General features: G+C 57.7%; 4 protein-coding genes across 4 annotated transcripts; 1 reads left to right on the plus strand and 3 right to left on the minus strand.

Moving 5' to 3' along the window:
- Positions 1-1,260: 1,260 nt before the first annotated feature.
- On the plus strand, positions 1,261-2,001 carry SFN (stratifin; the record flags this gene model as incomplete). Its single annotated transcript, XM_084300617.1, has 1 exon — positions 1,261-2,001. One exon carries the CDS (start codon positions 1,261-1,263, stop codon positions 1,999-2,001), a length of 741 nt encoding a protein of 246 aa, XP_084156743.1.
- A 4,732-nt stretch (positions 2,002-6,733) lies between these two features.
- Positions 6,734-12,386, minus strand: GPN2 (GPN-loop GTPase 2). Its single transcript, XM_084300837.1, has 6 exons — positions 12,335-12,386; positions 10,823-11,258; positions 9,132-9,288; positions 8,779-8,939; positions 7,867-7,997; positions 6,734-7,358 (listed from the first exon to the last, which is right to left on the minus strand). The coding sequence occupies exons 2-6, from the start codon at positions 11,237-11,239 to the stop codon at positions 7,286-7,288; spliced, it is 939 nt and encodes a 312-aa protein (XP_084156963.1). The 5' UTR covers positions 11,240-11,258; positions 12,335-12,386; the 3' UTR covers positions 6,734-7,285.
- Positions 12,387-13,283: 897 nt separating this feature from the next.
- On the minus strand, positions 13,284-17,759 carry GPATCH3 (G-patch domain containing 3; the record flags this gene model as incomplete). Its single annotated transcript, XM_084300820.1, has 7 exons — positions 13,284-13,547; positions 14,070-14,197; positions 14,320-14,441; positions 14,717-14,776; positions 15,152-15,326; positions 16,641-17,056; positions 17,396-17,759. The coding sequence occupies 7 exons, from the start codon at positions 17,757-17,759 to the stop codon at positions 13,328-13,330; spliced, it is 1,485 nt and encodes a 494-aa protein (XP_084156946.1). The 3' UTR covers positions 13,284-13,327.
- A 3,049-nt stretch (positions 17,760-20,808) lies between these two features.
- NR0B2 (nuclear receptor subfamily 0 group B member 2) lies at positions 20,809-22,089 on the minus strand (the record flags this gene model as incomplete). Its single annotated transcript, XM_084300876.1, has 2 exons — positions 20,809-21,089; positions 21,546-22,089. The coding sequence occupies 2 exons, from the start codon at positions 22,087-22,089 to the stop codon at positions 20,809-20,811; spliced, it is 825 nt and encodes a 274-aa protein (XP_084157002.1).
- Positions 22,090-22,138: the final 49 nt, after the last annotated feature.

The raw sequence follows: 22,138 nt of genomic DNA on the forward strand, positions 1-22,138 counted from the left end.
ATAAACCGTGGGGCTGTGGCCCCATACACCTGGCTGGCCCTTCCCGTATGCTCCGGCCCGGCCGAGCGCGGGGCCCCGCTCGGGCTGCAGCAGCGCCGGGCGTCTGCCAGCAGCAGCCGGCGTGTGGGAACAGGCTTAATCAGGCTGAGAGCGAAACTGCAGCGCAACAACGCCGAGCGCAGATCCTAATCTGGGCAGAGCAAGCACCTACAGCGAGCTTTTGAAAAAAATAAAAAATAAAAAATAAAAAAAAAAAGGAAAGACAAGGAAAAGAGTTCCCAAATCAATCCCGAACTCTTCAAACGCAGCGTGAAGAGCTCAGACCGGTCACTGGTGAGCTGCTCCGGCTGGGCTGTGGTGGGGAGACGCAGCACCGGGTCGGCAGCGAGAGGCAAAGAAGCCTCAAAGGGGCTCTGCAGGGTTTGGGAGCTGTCGGCTCAGCATTTTCTGCTTTTTTTGAGGGGGTTGTTTGGTGGCGTTTTGGAGCCAGGACCTGGCGTTTCCAAGGGCCAGGGCGATTCCCCCCAATCTGGGCAGTGTGGAGGAGCCGGGAACGCCCCAGCCCCGATCCTGATCCCGATCCCTGCAGCGGTGCTTGGGCAAGGCAAGGGCTGCTCCTCCTGCCTCGGTTTCCCCACCTGTGGGAATAAATACCTGCCCTTCAAGCCCTCGCAATTACCAGCGAGTTAATCACCACGTAAAAACGACAGCGATAGGATTTTTGGGGAGGAGACCATCTTTACAGCCGGGCCCACCCCGTGCCCTGTTTCTCTGGGGGGGTGGGAAGAGCGCGCCGGGTGCTTCTGCTTCGACCCCAAAACACCGACCCCACCACTCCCTGTTCCGAGCACTTCCAGCAGCCAGGGATGGGTCCCCCATTGATCCAGGGGTGGGGTTGGGATTCCCCGGGGACCACGGGACGTCCCTGGGATCAGCCTCGTCCTCCTGGCACCCCAGGGACCCAGAGCCCGGGGCGAGGGCAGGGCGGGGGCCGCCCGCTCGCCCCTTCCCCAGCGCCTCGCCGCCTCGGGGCACGATGAATCACGGCAATTTTCCTTTTAAGGCCGGGCTCGGCAGGGAGGAAGCAGAGGAGGAGGAGGCCGCTCCTTCGGCCTCGCTGGCTCCTCCCGCTCTCGCTCGGGGCTCCGACGCCCAGCCAAAAGCGAATCCGGGCGGCGAGGCTCGGCAGAGGCTCCGACGGCTCCCGGCCCGCTCCTCGCCCCCAGCGTCTGTCGTGCGCGCCCGTCCGCGTCCCCAGCCATGGCAAGAAACCACCAAGTGCAGAAGGCCAAGCTGGCCGAGCAGGCTGAGCGCTACGAGGACATGGCGGACTTCATGAAGGCGGTGGTGGAGCACGGGGACGAGCTGTCCAACGAGGAGCGCAACCTCCTCTCCGTCGCCTACAAGAACGTGGTGGGCTGCCAGCGCTCGGCCTGGAGGGTCATCTCCAGCATCGAGCACAAAACCGAAGAGGGGGACGACAAGGCACAGCTGGTGAACGAGTACCGGGAGAAGGTGGAAGAGGAGCTGAAGAGCGTCTGCAACGTCGTCCTGGGCTTGCTGGACAAGTATCTCATCAAGAAAGTCAGCGACCCCGAGAGCAGGGTCTTCTACCTGAAGATGAAGGGTGACTACTTCCGATACCTGGCTGAGGTGGCCACGGGCAACGACCGCCAGGAGACGATAGACAAAGCCCAGAAGGCGTACCAAGAGGCCATGGACATCAGTAAAAAGGAGATGCAGCCCACGAACCCCATCCGCCTGGGGCTGGCCCTCAACTTCTCCGTCTTCCACTACGAGATCGCCAACGCCCCCGAGCAGGCCATCTCACTGGCCAAGACCACCTTTGACGAGGCCATGGGGGACCTGCACACGCTCAGCGAAGACTCCTACAAGGACAGCACCCTCATCATGCAGCTGCTCAGGGACAACCTCACGTTATGGACAGCCGAGTGCGCGGGCGAAGACGGCGGCGAGGCTGGCGAAGAGCCCAAGAACTGAACAGCCCCCGCGGGGCCAGGGACCGGCGGCTCCCCTCTTTCCCCCCCCCCCCCCCCAACCCGACACCTCCTTCCTCCCCACCTTTCGGTGTCTCTTCCCTTTTTTTTTTTTTCTTTTTTTTTTTTTTTTCTTTTGGGAAGGCGTCTCGGCCCCCTCCCCATCCTCCTCCTCCCCCCCCCCATGTTGGGTGTCGGAGCGGGGGCCGTGTGCGGTGTTTGCCGGGGTGGTTTTGGCAGGTCCCCCCCCTTCCCTCTCCCTCATGCTCTTTTCCTGGGGGGGGGGGGGGGAAGAAGGAGGATGCCTTCATCTCCCTTCCTAGAGCACTGCCAGCCCCCCTCCACCCCCCAAAATTTAACATTTTAGATGGAAGGGGGGGGGGCAGCCTGGTTTGTGGCAGCTCCACACCCACCATCCCGGGGTGGGGGTGCTGGAGCCACACTGCCGGTCCCCCGAGGCGGCGGGAGGAGGTGATGGGACGGGATGGGGAAAGGAGAAAGGGGGAGGGGGGGGGACAGGGGGGTGTCGTGAATCGCCAAAGCCTCTGTGCGTCTCCAATAAACCGTCTCGTGCACGCCTGCCTCCGTGGTTGCCTCGTCTCTCCCCCCGCGCACATGCCCAGGCAGCTTCTGCAGCCGCCAGGCACCGGCATCGCCTCCTGCTCTGCCTTGCTGGGGAGCGGCCGGGGTCTTCAGCCACCCCCCCCCCAGAGCACCCATCTGGCTGCTTGCATCCCCCCTGAGCCCTGCAGTGAGGTGTCAGGGTGCTCAATGAGCCCTGAGCCTTGGGGGGTGCCGGGAAAGGGCTCTCCAGGTGGGGTTGCCAAGGGGAGAAGGTTTGGGTAGCCCTGGTAAGAGAGCTGAGGTGATGTCCCAGGTCCCCAGCCCTGCAGCGGGGTGTCCCCACCCTGTTGTGTCCCCATCCCTGTGTTATCCTTGTCCCCGTGGTGTCCCCATCCCTGTGTTATCCCCATCCCTGTGGCATCCACATCCCCAAGGTGTCCCCATCCATGTGGTGTCCCCATCCATGTGGTGTTCCCATCCCTAAGATGTCCCCATCCCCATGGTGTCCCCATCCCCATCACACAACACACGGTGCCCCAAAACCCATGACCAGGGGACCCTTGTGCAGGCAGGGGACGGTCTCCATGCCCCCCCACCAAGCTCTCCTCCTTGGCTAAGAGGGGGTTCTCCCGAAACAGCGACATGGAGAGGGACACCGTGTCCTCCCCATCAGGGTGGGGACGTCCCCAGCGAGGCCTGGCTGCGCCGGCGCAAGGAGGAAAGCTCAGCACTTCTGGCCCTGGCGCCCGGCCACGGCGAAGGGCGCAGCTCGCGGAGCGCAAGTTTCGACATGAGAGGCTCATTACAATAAAATACAGTCACGGCACCCTGGGCTATGAGCTCATCAGATCAAGAGCAGCAGGGCTGGGCCGCGCTGGGCAGGACCCGGCCTTTGATGGGAAACGCCGGGATGCCGGGAGGAAGCGCGCCGTGACTCAGGGCGCGCCGCCTCTGCGGGGTCCCTGTGTGGGGACGGCAGGGACACCCCCTCACCGGGCCAAAAAACAGGGTTTTGGGGGTTTGGGGGAAACTGAGGCACGGCAGGGAAGCCACCCAGGGGGTGCAGGGTGAGGTTGGTGCCGCGGTGAGGTTCGAACGGGCTCCGCCGTGGGAACGCGTTGGCTGTGGGAGGCTGCGCGATGCAGAACCTGCTCGCCCGGCCGCAGCTCCTGGGGCAGAGCCGGATCAGAGCCCTGCGGGGCACTGCTGCAGGGGGGGAGCCCTGCAAGCCCCCGCCCCAGGAGCTGAGGCACAGACCTAGGGCTGAGGATGGAGGATGGGATTTGAGGGGTCCCGCTTGCGAAGGTCCCTTGGTGGTGGTGGGAGCGGAGCCGGTTTTCGTGGTGGGGGGACAGTGAGGGGCCCCCCTGCTTGGCCTCCACCTGGCCTCGAGCACACCCAGCCTGGGAACCGGCCCCAGACTTGTAATTAGCCAAAGCAGGGCCGGCAGACGTGAAAAACGAGCCGCGGGCCCTCGCTGGCCCCTGACCCCAAGGGCTGGGGACACAAGGAGGGGACAGTGGGCCCAGCCCAGTGGGATGTAGGGACAGCCATCGGTCCCTGCTGCTTCTGGGGGCTGGGGAGGCTGGAGGACGATGCGGCCTCCCAGGAGGAGGTAAGCGGGCAGCCACGGATTTTGGCAGCGCCCCAAATTGCAGCGTGGCGGGGCCGTGGAGGAGGCGATGCTCTCCGGCCTCCCAGCTGGTCCGGTGGCTTTTTGGGGCTGGGAGGGAGCCCCCGGGCCTCACAACACCGCTGTCAGCAGCTGTGCACCGCCTGGCCCTGTCCTTATCCCCCCCTCACCCAGCTGGAGGATGCTCTGGCATCCCCGGCGCCGCACAGGAACGGGGCACAGCAGAGCCATACACTGGGATTTTAGCATCTGTGGCACCAGCAGAGCTAAGGGACTTGGGGTGCCTGGGGCCAGGGAGTGTCCCCAGCCCAGAGCCGCCCTGGGAAGGGCTGGGGACAGGCTCTGGGAGCAGGGACCTGCCCCAGCACCATGCCCTGGGGCTGCCTCCCCAATGCCATGGCTTTAAGGCTACCGAAACAGGTCTCTGCTGCCCCAGCCACGCTGCCTGCAAAATCTGGAGGGTGGCAGGACCCACAGCCAGGCTTGTCCCTTGTCCCCAGGCTGGTTTTGGGTGGGTGGCAGTGGCTGAGCTCCCTCCCAGGGGTTTGGGATGGCGGCTTTTGGGGTGCCTGTGGTGGGTGCTGCCCTAAGGGGTGTTTTGAGGGACCCCCAGGCTGGTGGCAGTGGGGTTGCTCTGGTCATGGGCAGGCGTTTGGGATGGCTGCGGTGCCTGGAGGTGTCCGTGAGCCTGTCCGTGCACTGCCCAGCCCCACGAGGCTGAGCCGTGGCGGGGCCCATGCCCACACTTGCCAATTCATCCCAGGACCCAATAATTTGTGTCTCATGTGCTGCAAGGCCAGGGATGGGGCTGGGAGCAGCGGGGACACACCAAAACCCCGCTCAGCACCTGCAGCCGAAGCCCCCCACCCCTTCCCCAACCCCAGAGCCGGGGAGGGAGCAGCACCTGTATGGGGGCCGGGGCAGGAAGGCCCAGTTTAACCCAGAGCTGGGCCCCCCCAGGGCCGTGCCTCCATGAGGGTGACTAATGCTGGCCCCGTGCCCGATTGCTCAACGGGGAGCGACGGGAGCCAGGGTGTCACCTCCCTCAGCCCCCGGAGCCGTCCCCTCCCGGCATGGGGACGTGCGGGCGCAGGACCCGGCTGCAGAGCCACCCTCAGCATTTCTCAGCAGAGCTTCCCCAGGCTCAGGGCTTCTCCTGGCCTCCGATTTTTTTCATTTTCTCCAGCTGCTGGCACAGCACAGCAGGGCTGGGGTTGCAGATGCTGCACGGGTATTAAAGCGCCCAAGCAGAGCGGCCACAAAGGCTTTGATGGCTCTTGCATAACTCTGGCTTGACCTGACCGTACCCTTTTAAGCCACCAAATCTCTCAAAGCCATAAAAAATCAGCCAGAAAGTTCACTTTCTTTTTTTTTTTCTTTAAATGCTCACATCTTCCATCCCTTTACAGCAACTGCAAGGCTCAAAGATGACCAGGAGAAGCCCACAGGACCGACGCAAGGCTGGAGTTTCAGCTCTGGTTATGGTTAGATTGGCTCTCAGCCCTGCGGCCCCAGATAGCACTGAGAGGCAGCTGCCAGGTTTCAGCCAGGAATACCCAGGGAAGCCCCTGGGCTCTCAGGGAAAGTGCTCACGTAGAGGCAGGAGACAGGAACTTGACATCTATTTGAAATGTCTTTCATCACGTACTGATCCGGCTAAATACAAGCCCGTCTGTGTGTGCAGGATCATGTGTTTTCATCCCCTTCTTCCCCTGAGCTCGTCTCGTCTGGATTTTTCCAAATTAGGGACACAAAGCTGTGGAAAGGAAGAATTTAATTCCCTGTCTGCCAGGCAAGACCCCAGGCCAATTTTGATAGCGAGCCACTGGCCTGCAGTTGCACTGCGAAGGGCCAAAGCAATGAGCTGAGTTACTTTCTGTAAGGTCTTGGGGCAGAACGATGCATCTGGGACCCTGCCCCCAGCCCGTGTGCCACTGCAGGAGCTGCTTTCCACCACCCCAACCTCCCCAGCACCCCGCTCCCAAGCTGTCATATACAGCCAGGACGTGGAGCAGGTGGCTTTTGAGGTCTGGGGGCTGCTGCTGTCACCATCAGGATGTATAATTGTAATTACGTAGGAAATGGGTAAGCCCCAGGATTTGGGATCAGGAGGTATTGCAGGAAAAAAAGCCCAGAAAAAGGTGGCTGAGAGCAGATGAGCCAGCAGCCGGGCAAGGACGTAGATGGGAATGATGTGCTCCAACCTCCTGCTGAGTCACACAGGGTCTTTCTTAATCAAAAGCTCCCAAAAGCCGCGTTTGCAGTTTCTGTCAGCGCGCTGCGTGCGCACCGAACGCCAGCACTCAGCCCCTGGAGAGGCGCGCACGGGAAGTGACCTGCTTTCACATCCCACAGCTCCCTCCAGCAAAGACCTCGTCTGTTCTCAGGCACATCATAGAGGAACACGACATCGCGAACACGGCACATTTCTGCAAAGTACACAACGCAACAGCTGCTGTGACGTTCCCACCAGAGGCTTTTTAGCCCCGGGCTTTGTAGCACTCGGTTTTATTTATTCAGGTTCAGCAAACTCACAAGATGAAAGCGAGACGAAGAAGTGTTTTATTAAGAAAGAGTCCATCATTATTTAAAAAAAAGAAAAACAACCATCTTTCTGTCCTCCCTGAGACAGATTGGAGGCTTCTCAGCCTGGATATTCCTCTGAGGACTGTGTACAACTCTCCTAGGAAGTAAACCAAGAACTTGTGTCAAGTCTCGCTATAAAAGAGACAACTCAAACTGATTTTTCTTTCTCTGGCTCCATCTTTGTCATGATGGGGAGGAGGAGACTTGGCAGAGGTCAGTCTCCTTTACCTGGCTTCTCTCCTCTTGCTACCCATGCCTTCCCCTGACTAAATCTCCCTCGCTTGCTTTGCTCTCAGCCACAGCCCTTCCACAAAAACGCTGCTCTGCGCAGTGGGGCTGAAGCACAAGAGGTCAAATCCCCACAGCAAGGGAGTCCGGAAGCCAGACTTCTGCATGGAAAGGCTTTCACTTGGTCTGAGTCAGACGCTACGGAGCCTCCCTTCGACTCCTGGCAGGGGAAGGAGAGCTGTCAAAGCAGAGAGCAGCTGCGGCAGGGGCGGGTGTGTTACATATCCATCACTTCTTCTTCCACGGTCTTGTCCCGAGATTGCACATACTTCTCCTGCACTGCAAGTGTGCTGATAACACACTAATTAAGGAAAACAAGGCAGCAGGGCAGGGCTCAAACACTCCCTTCTGCAAGGAGCTCTAACGTTCTCAGCGAGGAACCAACCCCAACATTAGCCTGAAGGCTGGCAGGAAGACAGCAGTACTGGCAGCAGCACGCATCACCTGAGTTATTTCTGGCTCGGGCTGATCCCAGACTCGACAAGTGCAGGAGAATCAATTGTATGGTTTGGACAAAATGCAACGAAACAGTCCAAGTGAGTTTGAAGGAGAGGAAAGTTGTCAGAAGATTCCTCCCACGTTTACAATATCAATTAGCAATACCTGTGGTGGCTTTGGCGTGGACAGATGCTGCACGTGAAGGTCTGGGCTGAGATCTAATGACTTGTTACCTGTAAATCTGAACAGCATCAGATGTTACAAACAACCTGCGAGCTGCTGTACCACCTCCAGTCCCTCTTCCCCAACCCATACAGGAGAAATTAAAACTCAACACAACCACGGAGCAGTGAAGGATACGAAGTGAAGTGGAAATCAGCTCCCACTGCTGCCGACATCAGGGCTTCCAGGCTCCTGTGCTCTTGGTCTCCAAAGGAGTAGCCGTTGGCTTTGTCCACGGCCTGCATCACCTGCCGCATGCTCTCCTTATCCTGAAAGGGAGGGAGATGACACACAGGGGACCTGGTCCTCCCCGGAGGCAGGAGCTCATGTTGGGCTTTACCGCAGATTTTCCCGAGGCTCAGGGCCACCCAAACAGCACCCAAAGCCCCGATGACGCTTCCGTGCCTCCCTGAGCCCAGAGGGGTGAGAGGACAAGGAGCAGCTCCCCCTTGGGGTCGGAATACGTGATGGACTCACACCCTCCACCCTCTCACTCCCTTTCATCACTGCTCGTCTCAGCCTATCTCCCTTTGTTGACACTTCCACCAACTACAGAATTAACATTTTCAGCCCTTCCTCACAAAGGTACTCCTCCCATCTTCAAATTATTTTGTGCTCCCTGACTTAACAACGTTTCAGGTAATGGTTTGCTCGGAATTGAAATGCAGGCTCAGAAGACCTGCACGGAGGGGGAGTCTTAATTCCCCACCCCAGGTCACAAGGCCCACATAGCCCCAAGCTCATGAGCTTTTCCTTTTCCTTTGGCTGCCACAGAACATTTACAAGTCTGGGTGCATGTCACTGTCCTCCCACAACCCTGAGCCTCTTCATAGCAAAGCTTTTCAGCCCTCATGGCTCTATTTTTTTTCACAGCCAGTTCTTGGGGCAGAAGCGGGCAGAGGCAACGCTGATTTTTTTGGATCGCCCTTGCAGAACTCATCCTTCCCCCCACTTTTTGAACACTCAACTGTACCCGAGCTGCCACCAAACATGCTGGCTACGTATCCAGTGCCCCCTGTGCCCTCCACCCCTCTCCTCCTGCTGCATCACCTGGACGTTGAGCGGAACGAAGGACACCAGGCTGTAGTCCTCAATCACCTCCACCAGCTTCGTGTTGAGGCGACGGTAATTTCTGAAGAAGGGGTCCGAAGCTAAATGGTCAACCAAGTAAGAGAGGTCCAGGACCTCTGTGTAATAATCCAGGTTGAAAGCTGCAGGGAAACAGCAAGAATCTCTGAAGGCAATTTGTAAATATCGGTGAGTCCCCAGCCAGAGCATGACACCAAGAACCCAGTGAGCTTTGCACCATTTCCCTGACTCGAAAAAAAATAAACGTAGCCGAGCAGCTAATTTGGATCTGAGGCTGCCCTGCTCCACATCTCCCTCTCAGCAAAGTCTCTTACCCAGCTTGCCGTACTGCTCGATCAGGTCCATCTTGGAGAGGACGTTCACGTGGGGCAGTTCCACGTGCAGCATGGTGGAGAGCGACGTGCAGAGCACGGAGATGAACTTGCCGGGGTCTGTGCAGTAGTGAGAATCCACCAAATGCACTGCTGCCAGCTGGGGAGCAAAGACACAGAGGGACAGCACAAGGTCAGACCTAGTAAAGAGCCCATCCTCTTGCTTTTGGGACAGTCTGAGAACGACAACCCATTCTGCTCTAACTACAACCACACAGACTCCTGTGTAGGGAAAGTTACCACCTACCTTCTAGCCTGTGTACATAAAACTTCCTATTATATGAATATAGGATTGCTCCTACGTGCATAGATCCACATATCTCCACTTTCACACCTGTGGACCACCTGGGGGATTCAGGACTGAGGGTGCTGGTGCACAGAAAGGGCTGTGGGAAGGCTTCTGGCATGCGAGGCTGCACCAGCAGCACTTACAGACGCTGTTAAACCTGCGACTGCTCTCTTGTTTCTCAGGGCTTCCTTCCTTGCTGATGAAGTTTTCCTTCTTGTCTGTACTCTGCAGGTTTTTGGGGTGGCAGCTGGGCTAACTCTCCTTCTGAACTACACGACTACCTCAAGACCTCCGCGCTCCCCACAGGAATGCTCACGCACAGCATACGCTTGGCAGCAGCAACCGGAGCACACCTCACTCAACAGGGAGAAACAATTGTCATGTGGTTTGAAATAATAATTAATAATTAAATTAATGAGTCGTTTGATTCCCTGTGTTTCATGCAGCTGTAACAATGTGGTCGGAGATCTCTGCTAAGTTACTGCCTGTTACACAATGTTACTCAAAGTCAGGGCTCTGTAGTTGAGTGTGGCTGAGTCACAGCTCTGCTTCTGCAGCAAAAAATGCGGGTTTGAAGCTCACAGACAGGTGTAAGCACCCCAGTGAGCATCAAAACAGGAGCGTAACTATCTTTTTTTTTAGTAACTACAATTTCATGTACATTTATTTGAATAAAAATGAATTGCAATGTACAGATTCCCAGTGACATTCTCAAGCAAATGAACTTGCCGTTCTTGCTCACACCGTACATGGTTTGCACATTCATGGTTTGGCCCAAATGCAAAACAAATGCAACGTAGGCAAGTTAGCTTGGTTATGGGACTCTTCTCACCTGCACTTCCTAATTTGCATCTTCCATTGTGCAAGAAAGCACAGAGCACGTATTACACCGTGCACAGCGATTTGGTTTGGCTGCAGGAGTGGCAGGTAGGGCCTGAGCTGACACCTGAATTTCTCACAGGGCGATGCAAAGGATCCCCCGCTCACCCTGCACGCACATCTCCCTCCCTGCTCCAAAACACAGCACCGACAGATAAAGCACATGAGCTCTGCGGACAGGACCTTCAAGAAGAGTAAGACTGGGAGGAAGGAATCTGTTTCTGCTCATGGTAATGACCCTGCATTAAACGCCCTGAACAAGCTGCTCTTGCCAATCCCTCCGAGCACAAAATGGGGACACATTCCTCCTCCCCTGATAAAGCACTTTCACATGAAAGGGCAAACAGGTTAGTGAGGAAAACAGTCATTAGTACCCACATCCACAACCAAAAGCCCCGACTACAGGGTACGCAGCTCCTGAGCACAAGGGCAGTGCCGGGCGCTCCCTGCAGAGCCCAGAACCCACCCTGAAATTCCACTTGGCCATCTGGGCAAAGACGTTCTTCAGGGCGCTGTGGTGGGTGTAGAGCTCCACCTGCCCCGGGCAGTCAAACAAGTAGTAGTGACCCCTGAGGGCGGCCAGCTTCTCCTGCAGCCAGTCGAGGTTGGCCTCCAGGTACTCCATGCAGTAGATGAGCCCCCCGTTGGGGCCCAGCTTCAAGCTCTCCATCACGTCGGGTAAGGTGATGAGCTCGGAGATGTCCACGGCGCACGGGTAGGGCATCCCCTCGTTGGCGGGGTCCAGGTTCACCACGGCCACCTTGCGCCCGATCCTGCCCAGGAACTCCTGCATGCCGTGGCAGTAGGTCGTCTTCCCGGAGCCCGGCGGCCCGATCACCACCTGGCCGAAGGCCAGCGAGCTCCCCTTGCTGCCCTCAGACATCTCGGCTCATTTCCTTCTCCTAGGCGAGGAAGGGAAAGCTCCCGTTTACCATCTCGTTTGCATTTTGTAACAACACCAGGCTGGGTCTTCGGACCCGCAGGGAATTCACGGCCAAGGAGCAGGAGGAGAGGAAGGGAAAGCGACGCGGTGTGAGCGCTGCCCCCGTTCACTGCTGGCACCCCCTCCATTAGGGTCTGGTCACTACGCTGCCCCTGTCACCCCCTGCCCACCCAGCCTCTCACGTCATGGCTGAAAATTGGCACAAAACCCCAGCCAGAGCTGCAGGGCTGTGCTGTAGGGTGCGGGTCCCTTCTCCTGCCTGCCTTTGGGGTGAGTTTACCCCAGCTGGGCCCTTCCTGGTGTGACAGCACCCCTATATTCCCTCAGTGGGTGCAGCGTGTCCCCAGGCCCCTCTTCCAGTCCTGTGTCCCCATGCCCTTACCCTCCATGTCCCCTCCATGTCCCCTCTCCTCCCCACCTACCCCTCATCTCCCCATGTCCCCACATCCCCTCCCCCATATCCCACACCCCATACCCCTTTCTCCTCCCCATGTCCCCTCTTCCCCCCCATTCCCATGCCCCATTTCCCTGCAATGTGCCCCCCTTTCCCCACACCCCCCCCACCTCCGACCCCAATTCCCCCCCTGCCTGTCCCCCACCCCCTCCCCTATCCCCTCTTCCCCCCCCACGGCCTAATTCCCCCCCATATCCCCTCTTTGCCCCCATGTCCCCCCTCCTTGCCCGTGTCTCCCCATATCCCCATTACCCCTATGCCCCCCCATGTCCCCCCTCCCTCCCCACATCCCCTCCTATCCCCTCTTTTCCCCCACACCCCCCTGTACCCCTCACGCCCCCCTTCCCCCCATTACCCCTCTTTCCCCTGTCCCCCCCTTATCCCTCCCATGTCCCCCCATATCCTCCCCATGTCCCCCCCATGTCCCCAACCCCCCCTCCTTACCCACGCCCCCCCATGTCTCCCCCCGTGCCTCCCCACGTCCCCCCGTGCCCCCTCTTTGCCCCCACGTCCCCTCCATGCACCCCAAATCCCCCCAAACCCCCCCAAATCGTGTCCCCCCCCCCCCCCCAGCCGCTCACCGCCTCCCCGGTGCCCCCTCCCCGGCTCCGGGCCGGCCCCGGGCCCCGCTCCCCACGTTCCGGACCGGGCGCGGCCGCCCCCACAGCGCCCCCTGGCGGCCGGCGGGACGCGGTGCAGGCGGGACTGGAACCCACGCCCCCCCCTCCCCGGCTCCGAGCCCCGGGTCCCCGGGTTCGAATCCCGGCCCCGCCGCTTCGCCCCCCCTGCAGGAACCCAGCCCCTCGGGGTAACCCCAGCGATGTGAAATCGCTCTGCGCGGTCCCTGAGGTGGTAATGAAGGAGTGCGAAGTCAGCAGGAGGGCTGAGACAGAGCCCGCTGGCACAGAGGACACCTAACACACATTTAACGCCACAATACCAGGTCACCGGGATGAAAGCTCCCAGGCCAGGGGACTTTGCGCAGCCTGGAATCGGCCTTGGAGAGCCATGGAAGGAAGCAGCCGCTACACACAACCACAGGGAGACGCCTCCCGAGGGCTGCCAGGGCGCGTCTTTCATCCCGGTGAGTTTCTCCCGGGACTGTGGGATGGTCACGCCCAAGCAAGGCGAAGCTGCGGGCCAGCAGCAAGCTTTCTGCAGGACAGTTACGTTGCCACAGCTGGCCCTGTCTGTACTTGTCCTCCCCTAGGTCTCAAGGATCCGCGATCTACGAGCTCTAGTTTTTGGGATGAGCTGGCTGCAGACCTAGCACACAGGCTCAGCTGATCCAGGCAGGAGTATCAGCCTTAAAGCTCCAGTATAAAATGCAACACCCACCCCACTGCCAGTGAACAAATATTTCCCCCTCTCACTAGATTGGTTCTGGGAAAAAAAACACAAACACAAACAACCAAAAAAAAACCAACCAAGTTTTGGTTTTGCTTTTTTTAAAAGACCCTTTCTTCCAAAAATAAATATATGAACACTCTGCTCCAGTCTCAAGACCAGCAGGAGCCAGCCTGCGGTTGACAGGAGCAACACTAGTTAAAAAAAAAAGCTCTGACAGTCTTTACTCAGGGTGACTGGGCACTGAAACTCTCCAGAGTGCCCTGCGATGCCCGGACAAAGGGCATGTCCTGTCTGTACTTCATGGCAGTGGGCGGCTGGCGCCTGAGGAGCTGGTCACCGCTGTCTATGGGGTCAGGATCATCGTAGATGGTCGAAATGAGGACGGAAGCGTCCCGCCGGGGCTTCTTCACCCTGCTGAACGTTGGTAGTTTCTCCCCGTGGTACCTAGAAGGAAGCGGGTGGTGTTAGGTCCAACACTGAGGCAGTGAGACACCCCTGTAACCCCAGACTGTCTCCTCCATGTGCTACAAGGGAGGACTGAGCTGGTTCAGTTGTCCTGTTCCTGTCTGTGAGATGTCCCTAAAACAAGAGCCAGCCCTCAAGGCACGCAGGTCTTGCTCAGCTCACTCGGGCTCTCCCCACAAAAAAAACTAGCAGAGGTGACCCTTAATTCTTGAGCACAGCTGCCCTGTGCTCTTGTGATGCATGAGCCTGAAAATGGTTCCACTCCTGACCTAGCGCAACCCCTTTACGAATGCTGGACTGCTAGGACAAGCAATGTGTTCAGTTTTGGAGTGCTGGGGCTGGCCCCACTGCCTGCTGCACGGGGACAGCGGATCCCTGGGACAGCCTTACTGTCCTGGTTCACACTCCACCCCTTTTGCTGCCATGTAGCTGTAGTAGCAGCTCAGAGAGCCCAGGCAGAGGCTCCAAACACGGGCTGGAAGGACAGGGCAGGGCACTTACCCCAGCCCCCTCTTGCATCTGGGGTTCTGACCCTCGTTGTCCAGAGCTTCAGCCATTCCGGAGTTGCTGCTCCCCAGCCCCTGCCCTTCCATCCAGCCCTGCTGCTCCAGCACCTTCCTGCCAAAGCCCTGGGAGAGAAAAAAAACCATCAGAGTTGGTGGACAAAGCCCATCCGCATCCCCCAGAACCCTCCTCCTCCTCCTCCAAGACCCACACCCTCTGAGCACTGCCCCCACAGCCCAAAGCTCACCTTGGTGTATCTCTCAAAGGTGCCGATTTGCTGCCCTGAAACAGAGCCGTCCTCCAAGCCATCCCGGAGCCTCTGTTCCAACCACATCTGGACCGAGTCCCGAGCATCCTTATCGCCTCCATCTAAGGAGAGAGAAGCAGGAGTCAGAGCAGCACAGCTCAGGAAAGCTGTTTGCTGCTGTGATTTCCCCCAGAGCGGCACACAACGAGGAGGCAGAACCTGTTCTTTTTGGCAACTCTCACAGCCAGATGAGAAAAAATGTTGTTTCAAGTGCTCTGACGGCCTGGACGCTTTCAAAGGATGACAGAGCCAAAGCGTTCCCCACGTCCAAAATTCTGCAGGGTCAGAACTTCCCAACCTCCCCCGTTTCCTAAGGAGTTTTTCCAAGCTCAGATACCTTTGTCGTAGTAGACGCTCATGTCCACGTCCCAGTCATCTGCAGTCTGCTCATCAAAGTCTGCCAAAAAAAAAAGGAAAGAACCAGTTTTGGTGGTGGCTGTGGAAGTCTGACAAAGAAGAGCTGCTTGCTGGTGGCCAAGCCCCCTGATTTCTCTAACAAAATGGGAAGAAATGGGGCATTAGAGACTACACAAGCCACGGTGTTTACCCAAGGGGCTGCCAGTAGGACCAGAGGGGTTTCTGATCCTTGGCCTGAACCTCTGCATGTTTTGTGATCAAGGGGAGGTTTACAAAGCAATGCCAAGATGCCTGCCTACATCTGCAGCTGAACTGGAAGGGCTGTACCCGATTTACCTGCTCCTGCAGGCTGGGCCCCCAGTCCCCTGCCTGTGGTGGGCAGTTTGTAGCTCAGTGACACAGACACCACCGTTACCTCCGTTCTTCTCCTGCCAGTACTGAGCATCCGTGTAGAAGACGAGGCCGGAGCCTCCTTTCTCCCACTTCAGCTCGATCTCCTCCTCAAAGAGCCGCTCCTCCACGCGCTCCTGCTTCGTCACGTCCTCGTGCAGAGCCTCGTGGCGCTCCCACTCCTCGCAGGTGTCGTTGTCCTGCAAAGGAACCAGCCAGAGGTGGGTGACAGCAGCAGCACAGAGCCTCCTTTCCGCTCCCCCGACCCGCTGCAACGCCTCCCCTACGAAACAGCTTTGTCGACAGAGCTCGTCTCAGCCTGCTGCTTTCAGGCACTGACACGACCGGCGCTGATGACCTCATTCCCCTGACTAATGCCATCCTCAGAGTCAGCAGACAGAAGTGGTGAAAAATACCACATCACACCCACTTCACGGCATGCTTTCAGCAGCGTACCCGCTCTGTAACGCGGAGATGCCCATTTAAGGAGCAGGTGTGTTGTACGTAAAGTCAGCACCAGCAACAAATTAATTCCACTCCAGTCAATCCCGAAGGAGATTTTATCAGTTCCAGAGGAGAAGCTGGCTGGCACCACCACAGATCAGGCTGACAGCTTTATGCTGCCTGCTCAGTTTTGGGCACAGCCCTTCCAAGGAGACATTAACCAGCTAAAGAACGGCCAAAAGAGCAGCTAGAGATCCAGGAAACAAGCCTGTGAGAAACGGCCAGGGGAGCAGAGTTGCTTAGCACGGAGAAGAAAAGACCGAAGGCAGCTGTTGAATAAGAAGTCTGTAAAGGAGGGAACAGAACAAAGTGTTCTCTGTGCCCGCTGTTGCTAGGAGAACCTGATGGAATAAAATTGCAGCAGAGGTTTGACATACGAGCTAATTCTGGCGTAGAGTGGCGGGACAGCCAGGAACGGGAATGGCTTGCCTCGGGACTGTGCTGCCTCTAATGACACGGGTTTGGGCAAGCAGGCTAGACAGGCTGCTGGGGGGAGCGAGATAGTCTCTGGAGAGCCAGTCCAGCCCAGTTTTCTAGGAGTCTTTGTCAGGAAAGCCATTTTTTTTCTGAATGACTAACGTGTACTGCAGGAGCATTCGAGGTCAACCACTCGTGATGCTCTGCGTGTCGCTGCCAGAGCCCTAACGTGCTCCTCAGACTCCAGCCACCTCATTTACAAGCAACAGCAGAGCCAGACCGACCGGCCACGCAGCAAGCAGAGGTCCCCTCCTGCAGCACCAGCCGCAGCCAGGCTCACTCCTCTGGACCGAACCCTTCGTGCTGAAACCCAAAAGCAGCTCAGCTTGGACGAGCTGTTTCAGAGGTGTTAACGTCTGCACTGCTACGTGCACCAAGGGGCTCAGCACGCCAAGACGTGAAGAACTACATTTAACATCATTGTCAGACAATTGATTTATACAACTAAAAGATTAAAAGTGAGCTCTGGGAGTTATATCAGCCCCCTCAGCTTTGCAGGCTGACCTCAGATAGCACTAGAAAAATCCACTTACGTCATCCGAGTGCGACTCCTCTCCCTCTTTTTCCTGCCCCTCATCCTCCTCAGCGCTGGCTGGATCGGTCGCTTCAGATCTTGCCACAGGCCCCTCGTCCTCCGTGATCTCATCCCCCGCGGCGGTGTAAACTCTTTCTTCTTCTATAACTGTCTCAGTGTCCTGGTATTCAAAAGGCACGTTCCCATACCTCCGGGATGAGCCTGTCTTCGGGAAATCCAGCTGCAACTTCTTGATGACCGGGGGAGGCAGCCTGCAGGCACGGATCAGCTCCAGGAAGACGCTCAGGGGGGTGCCCACGTTCCCGAAGGGCATGCAGGAAGGGGGGTTGAACTCCGGGAGCCGCCTCAAGTCTGCTTCCGCCACGGCTTCGCCTGCGGCCCTCGCGTCCGCCCCGCTGGGAGATGACTCGGCAGCTGGAAGAGAGAAGGAATTATTTTTTTGGGGGTGCCAAACACACACCGTGCACCGGAGAGGGATAAATCAGGGCCCTCCTGATCAGAAGGAGGGGGAACAGACCCCAAACCGACTCTTCTTGCCCCAAAATGAAATTAAGGGGCTAAAAACCCCCATGAAGGGTTTTAAGCAGCTGACACGGGCTGCTGGGACCCGGAGCCGAACTCTTCTTGCCCCATAACGAAATTAAAGAGTTAAAAACCTCCAGAAAAGCTTTTAAACAGCTGGGAACAGGGCCCAAAGGGGTCGGGAGGGGAGGGGAACCCCGGTGCCCGGTCCCCCCGGTGCCCGGTCCTTACCTGTCCCGGGGCCCAGGCGGACCCTGCGCACGACGCAGCGGCCGGGCAGCGAGGCCCCGGCGGGCCCGACCCAGCTCTTGCCCGAGTACATGCGGACGAAGCGGCGGGCGCGGCCGGGCCTCACGGCCACCGGGCAGCAACAGGTGCTCGGCGCCCCCCCGCCGCCATCCGCCGAGCCCCGCTCGGGCCGGTGGCGGTAATGGAAGCAGAGGAAGCCGCCGGTTTCTAGGAACTGGCTGAAGTAGGAGCGGAGCTGTGCGGAGCGCAGCGCGGCCGGGATGCCGCTCACCAGGCAGTACCGGGCGGCCCCGGCCCCGGTCCCGGCCCCGCCGCCATTACCGGGCCCGCCGCTGGGCGCCGCCATCTTGTGCGCGTTGGGGCGCGCGGTGATGACGTCAGATACCTGAGGGGAGGGAGGGAGGGCGCCGCCTGGTGGCTGGCGGGGGGGGAAATGGGGATGGGTGCTGGGGGGGGCACTGAGTCATTGAAGCCCAGAATGCCCAAATCCCAGAATCCTAAAATCCCAGAATCCCCAAATCCCAGAATCCCCGAAATCCCAGAATCCCCAAATGCCAGAATCCCCAAATCCCAGAATCCCCAGAATCCCAAAACCCCAGAATCCCCGAAATCCCAGAATCCCCCAAATGCCAGAATCCCAGAATCCTAAAATCCCAGAATCCCCAAAATCCCAGAATCCCCAAATCTCAGAAACCCAGAATCCCCAAATCCCAAAATCCCCAAAATCCCAGAATCCCCAAATCCCAGAAACCCAGAATGGCCAGGGTTTTCAGGGACCTCTGAAGATCACCCAGTCCAACCCCCTGTCGAGCAGGCTCACCCAGAGCACATTGCCCGGGACAGCATCCAGGCAGGTTTTGGAGGCTCTGCAGCCTCTCTGGGCAGCCTGTCCCCGTGCTCTGCTGCCTCCCAGTACAGAAATCCCCCCTCACATTCAGCCGGAACCTCCTGGCCTTCAGTTTGTGCCCGTTGCCTCTCGTCCTGTCACTGGGCACACCTAAAGAGACCAGCTCCATCCTCTCAACACCCTGCCCTCAGATATTTGTACACATTGATGAGCTCTCCCCTCAGCCTTCTCTTTTCCAGGCTAAACGGGCCCAGTTCTCTCAGCCTGTCCCCGTACGACAGGTGCTCCAGTCCTCTCATCATCAATGGAAATTAAGAACATCAAACATCTGGTTCCTTAGTTATTAAACAAATCCTCTTTATTATCTGAATAAAATATACTTAATATGAACTCACAGAAGAGAATCCCTTAGAAAACTGATGACAACCATGTAAAGTTTTCTTAATTAGCTTCTGGTTATCTTACTGGGTGCTAAGGGCACTGGGACGTGGTGCTTGGAGACAGGGTCAGTGGGTGACGGTAGGGGGTGGGTGGACCAGGTGAGCTTGGAGGGTTTTCCCAACCCTAATGATTCTAGGATTCTCTGTGTCATGGGCAGGGACATGAGGTACCACCTGGGGCTGGTTCCACCATGCAGGTGGACCTGCGGGGATCCCATCCCCAGGAGCTGCTGGGACCAGAGGGGCTGGGGGCTCTTCCTTGTTCCGAAATGTTTGCCTTGGTGTCACCGTGGCGATGGGGCTGTTCGGCACCCAGTGCACCGTGACTCACGCACGCGTCACCGCTGTGTGGCTCACGGTGCCTGTGGCTGGTGTGGGCCTGCGGAAATCATCCGGTGACTCACACGCTCCTTCCCTGTGGAAAACAGCTGTCAGGGGCTGAGATCACCTTGGAAGCAGCCCGTCACCCTGCTGCAGCTGGGGGGAGAGCTGGGGGACAGGCGGACAAAGGAGTCCGTCCTTCCACGGGGCTGCTGGCTAAAATTTGAGGGGTTTCAGTGGGTAAGAGGGGACGGGGAGGCCTCGTGGGGCTTTACCAAGCACGGCAAACGTGGTGGTCGCGGTGCCTGGTGGCACCTCCTGCACATCTAGCTGAGTCAGCACCCAGCAGCAGGCTGGCAGGGAGCCCTCTGGGCGAGGCTGCGCGCGTGAAGGAAGGCACAGCGTGTGGACAGGCCACGCTTCTGCTGCCTCTGCAAGTTTCTCTCTGCCGGGCGCTCAGGAGATTGCGAGCCACGGGGCTGTGAATCAGCTCCCCTGTCCACATCACAACGCTCCCCTGCGATGATGAGGCAGGAGGATTTTTATGGAGAGCCTCTAGGGAAAGTCTCTGTCACTGTTTGCTCTAGTGTCCTTCCCACGCCAGGCCCGCAGCCAGTATTTCTGGAAACTTAGAACCCCCAAAATTTAACACCATCTTTGAAAGTCAACGCCATTTTCCAAAGTGTAAAACATTTTATTAAAAAAATAATTTACTGTATCTTATATACAAACCACGAGAATGTTCACTTATAAAATACTGACATCCGACTTGTGGCAAAAGCTGCAGACGGGAGGAGCGAGCTTTCCAGACGCGCTACATGTACAACCTGCTCTCACTCAAGACAGGAATGTTTTCTTCTGCCACTAAGTCAGTTCTGCCTGTTTCTGCAGCGTTACAGCTCAGTGAGTTTCTTCCTGTCACAGAAATGGAGGTAAAACCACAGCCTGAGACACTCAATATTGCTAAAATCACCGCATGGTGGATGGGTAGGATGGAGCCCCTGGTATTCACGCAGCACTACATGATGTAGGTTTAGCTGCTTTTAGGTAATCCATTGCTCTGCAAACAATCTTGTTGCAGCTCATGGCATAGTGAAGAAAAGATGCAATCTAACAGAAGGTTTAAAGTACGAATCTGTCTGCCTGCACACCCTGTAAGATTTTAAACTCTGGCCTCTTCCCTCTTAGTACCTGAGGAAGATTCTTTATGAATATTTCTAAGATTTCATGCACAATAGAGATAGACCAAAGCTTCACCCAGACCAAATTCCACTTGGTAACACTCTGTGTGTGATCCCACTGAAGACAGGGTACTCAGCACACCTAAGTACTGCATAACCAAGCTGTTACAGGCTTTCAGCTGAGGCTAAACCTCACCTCTTGGAGTTAGCAGCAAAATACACATGGATTTCAGTGGGACCAAGGATTCACTGAGCAAAAACCTGGACAGGCTAACCCCATCTGCTCTGTGTCACAGAGTTTACTGGCAGCTACTTATCATCAGCTACAGGCCAGGGAAAGTCACATACATGCGCGCTCCCTGAAGCTGAGACTGGCACAGGTGGAGCAGGTGCTGCCATAAACATCTGCCGACTCCAAGTTGTTTTCCTGTGTGCTCTGCGAAGCCTCGCTGAGTCCTACAGCCTCATGCTAGTGACAGGCACATGCACGGCCAGTTCTCTGCAGAGTCCAGGCACCCAGCCTGCTAAATCCCCACTCCCTGGGTCTCTCTGCTCCCTGTGAGGTGTTGGGGAGCGTCCACAAGGCTGGCAGCTGAGCGCAGAGGCTCAGAGAGCCATGCGTGGCGTGGGAGCCAGCTGCCTGCTGGTGATTTCGTACAGCATTTCCGCGATGAGCTCCACGATGTCTGCGTTGCCGATGATGGGCCGGAAGAAGAGGTCTGTGATAAGGGCAGGAGGGATGGATTTCAAGGTGGAGGCAATCAGCAAAATGCGGGCAAAGCGGCCCTGGTCCTCAGGATGCAGGGGCCGCAGGACCTCCTGAAGTGCTCGCTGGGCTTCCCGCTGGAGGCTCTCGATGTACAGGGAGGCTCTCAGCCCTGGGACGTCTGCCAAGAGAAAGGAGGAAAAGCCCATGAAGAGGGAGGCTGGAAAACAGCTCCAGGTTTCTCCCGTTCCCTTCCCCTGCATCTCAGAGGGAGTTTCTGAGAGCCACGCTAACGAGATGTACACAGCAGTGCTGAGACGTGGCTATTTCAGGGCTGCTGTTTTGAAGGAGCAAAAACAGTTAACAGGGCAAACAAGCCCCACAGAGTACGTACGGGGCTCTTTGTTGTTTGCAGAGCGACAAGGTCTGTGTTTTTAATGCTATATTTAACAGCCCTCCTTCCCGCTTCCCAGCTGCCAGCTGCATTATCGGTGCTAACGATAAGGCAAGCAGCCCTCTCTGCTCTCACGCACGCTCCTGCCCGTCCTCCAAGCCCAGAAATATGTTTTTAGATGCTAACACATGCGGGGCCTTCTCTTGCTACCAGCAGGCAGGGCTCAGAGGGTCGAGCACTCACCGGGATTAAAGAGAATGGCTCCCTTCAGGTAGGCGTATTCCTTGGGGCTCAGGTCCAGGCTCCAGAAGGTGTTGAGGCAGCACTGCAGCCGCTGCACGGCGGCCAGCGTGGGCTGTGTCCGTTCGGGCTCCTGCCGTTTGCTTTGGCCATCGAGGAGGATCTTCTTGAGCATGCTGGGGGCCGGGGTCTCCATCACCTCAAACGTCACCATCTCCTGCGCCAGCCCCAGGAGGAAGAGGGGGACCCAGCAGCTGTCCAGCAGCAGGAGCTGGTCCCCTCGCGGCAGCAGGTGGAAGGAAGGGAGGTTTTTCATGAAGCTGACGGTTTTCACCAGCACGTCGGAGGCAGCCTGGCAGGTGACGTGGGGTGTCCGGAGGCACACCGTCCGGCGCTGGTGGCACAGGCAGCGCTGGTGGGCCGGGCTGCAGCTGCCCCGACTGTGGTTCAAGTTTTGGCTGAGGAGGGTGTAAAGGATGGCGGTGCGGTTGTCCTCCTGCTGGCACTGACACCTCTCGCAGTCCATGTCCACGCTGCTGCTCGTCATGGCTGAGCTGGGAGCCCGGATCCTCCGCGCAACTCAGCTCCTGCTGCAG

Source organism: Netta rufina (genome assembly GCF_964035555.1).
Source record: "Netta rufina genome assembly, chromosome: 23".
NCBI lineage: Eukaryota > Metazoa > Chordata > Aves > Anseriformes > Anatidae > Netta > Netta rufina.

What these genes read in the sequence shown, in the direction of transcription:
- GPN2 (XM_084300837.1), bottom strand. Translation starts at nt 11,239, where the DNA reads ATGTCTGAGGGCAGCAAGGGGAGCTCGCTGGCCTTCGGCCAGGTGGTG. An exon ending in TCGTTCCGCTCAACGTCCAG is followed by an intron (nt 7,998 to 8,778) that starts GTGATGCAGCAG and finishes CCTCCCTTTCAG; the next exon opens with GATAAGGAGAGCATGCGGCA. An exon ending in GCTGATTTCCACTTCACTTC is followed by an intron (nt 7,359 to 7,866) that starts GTATCCTTCACT and finishes GTGTGTTATCAG; the next exon opens with CACACTTGCAGTGCAGGAGA.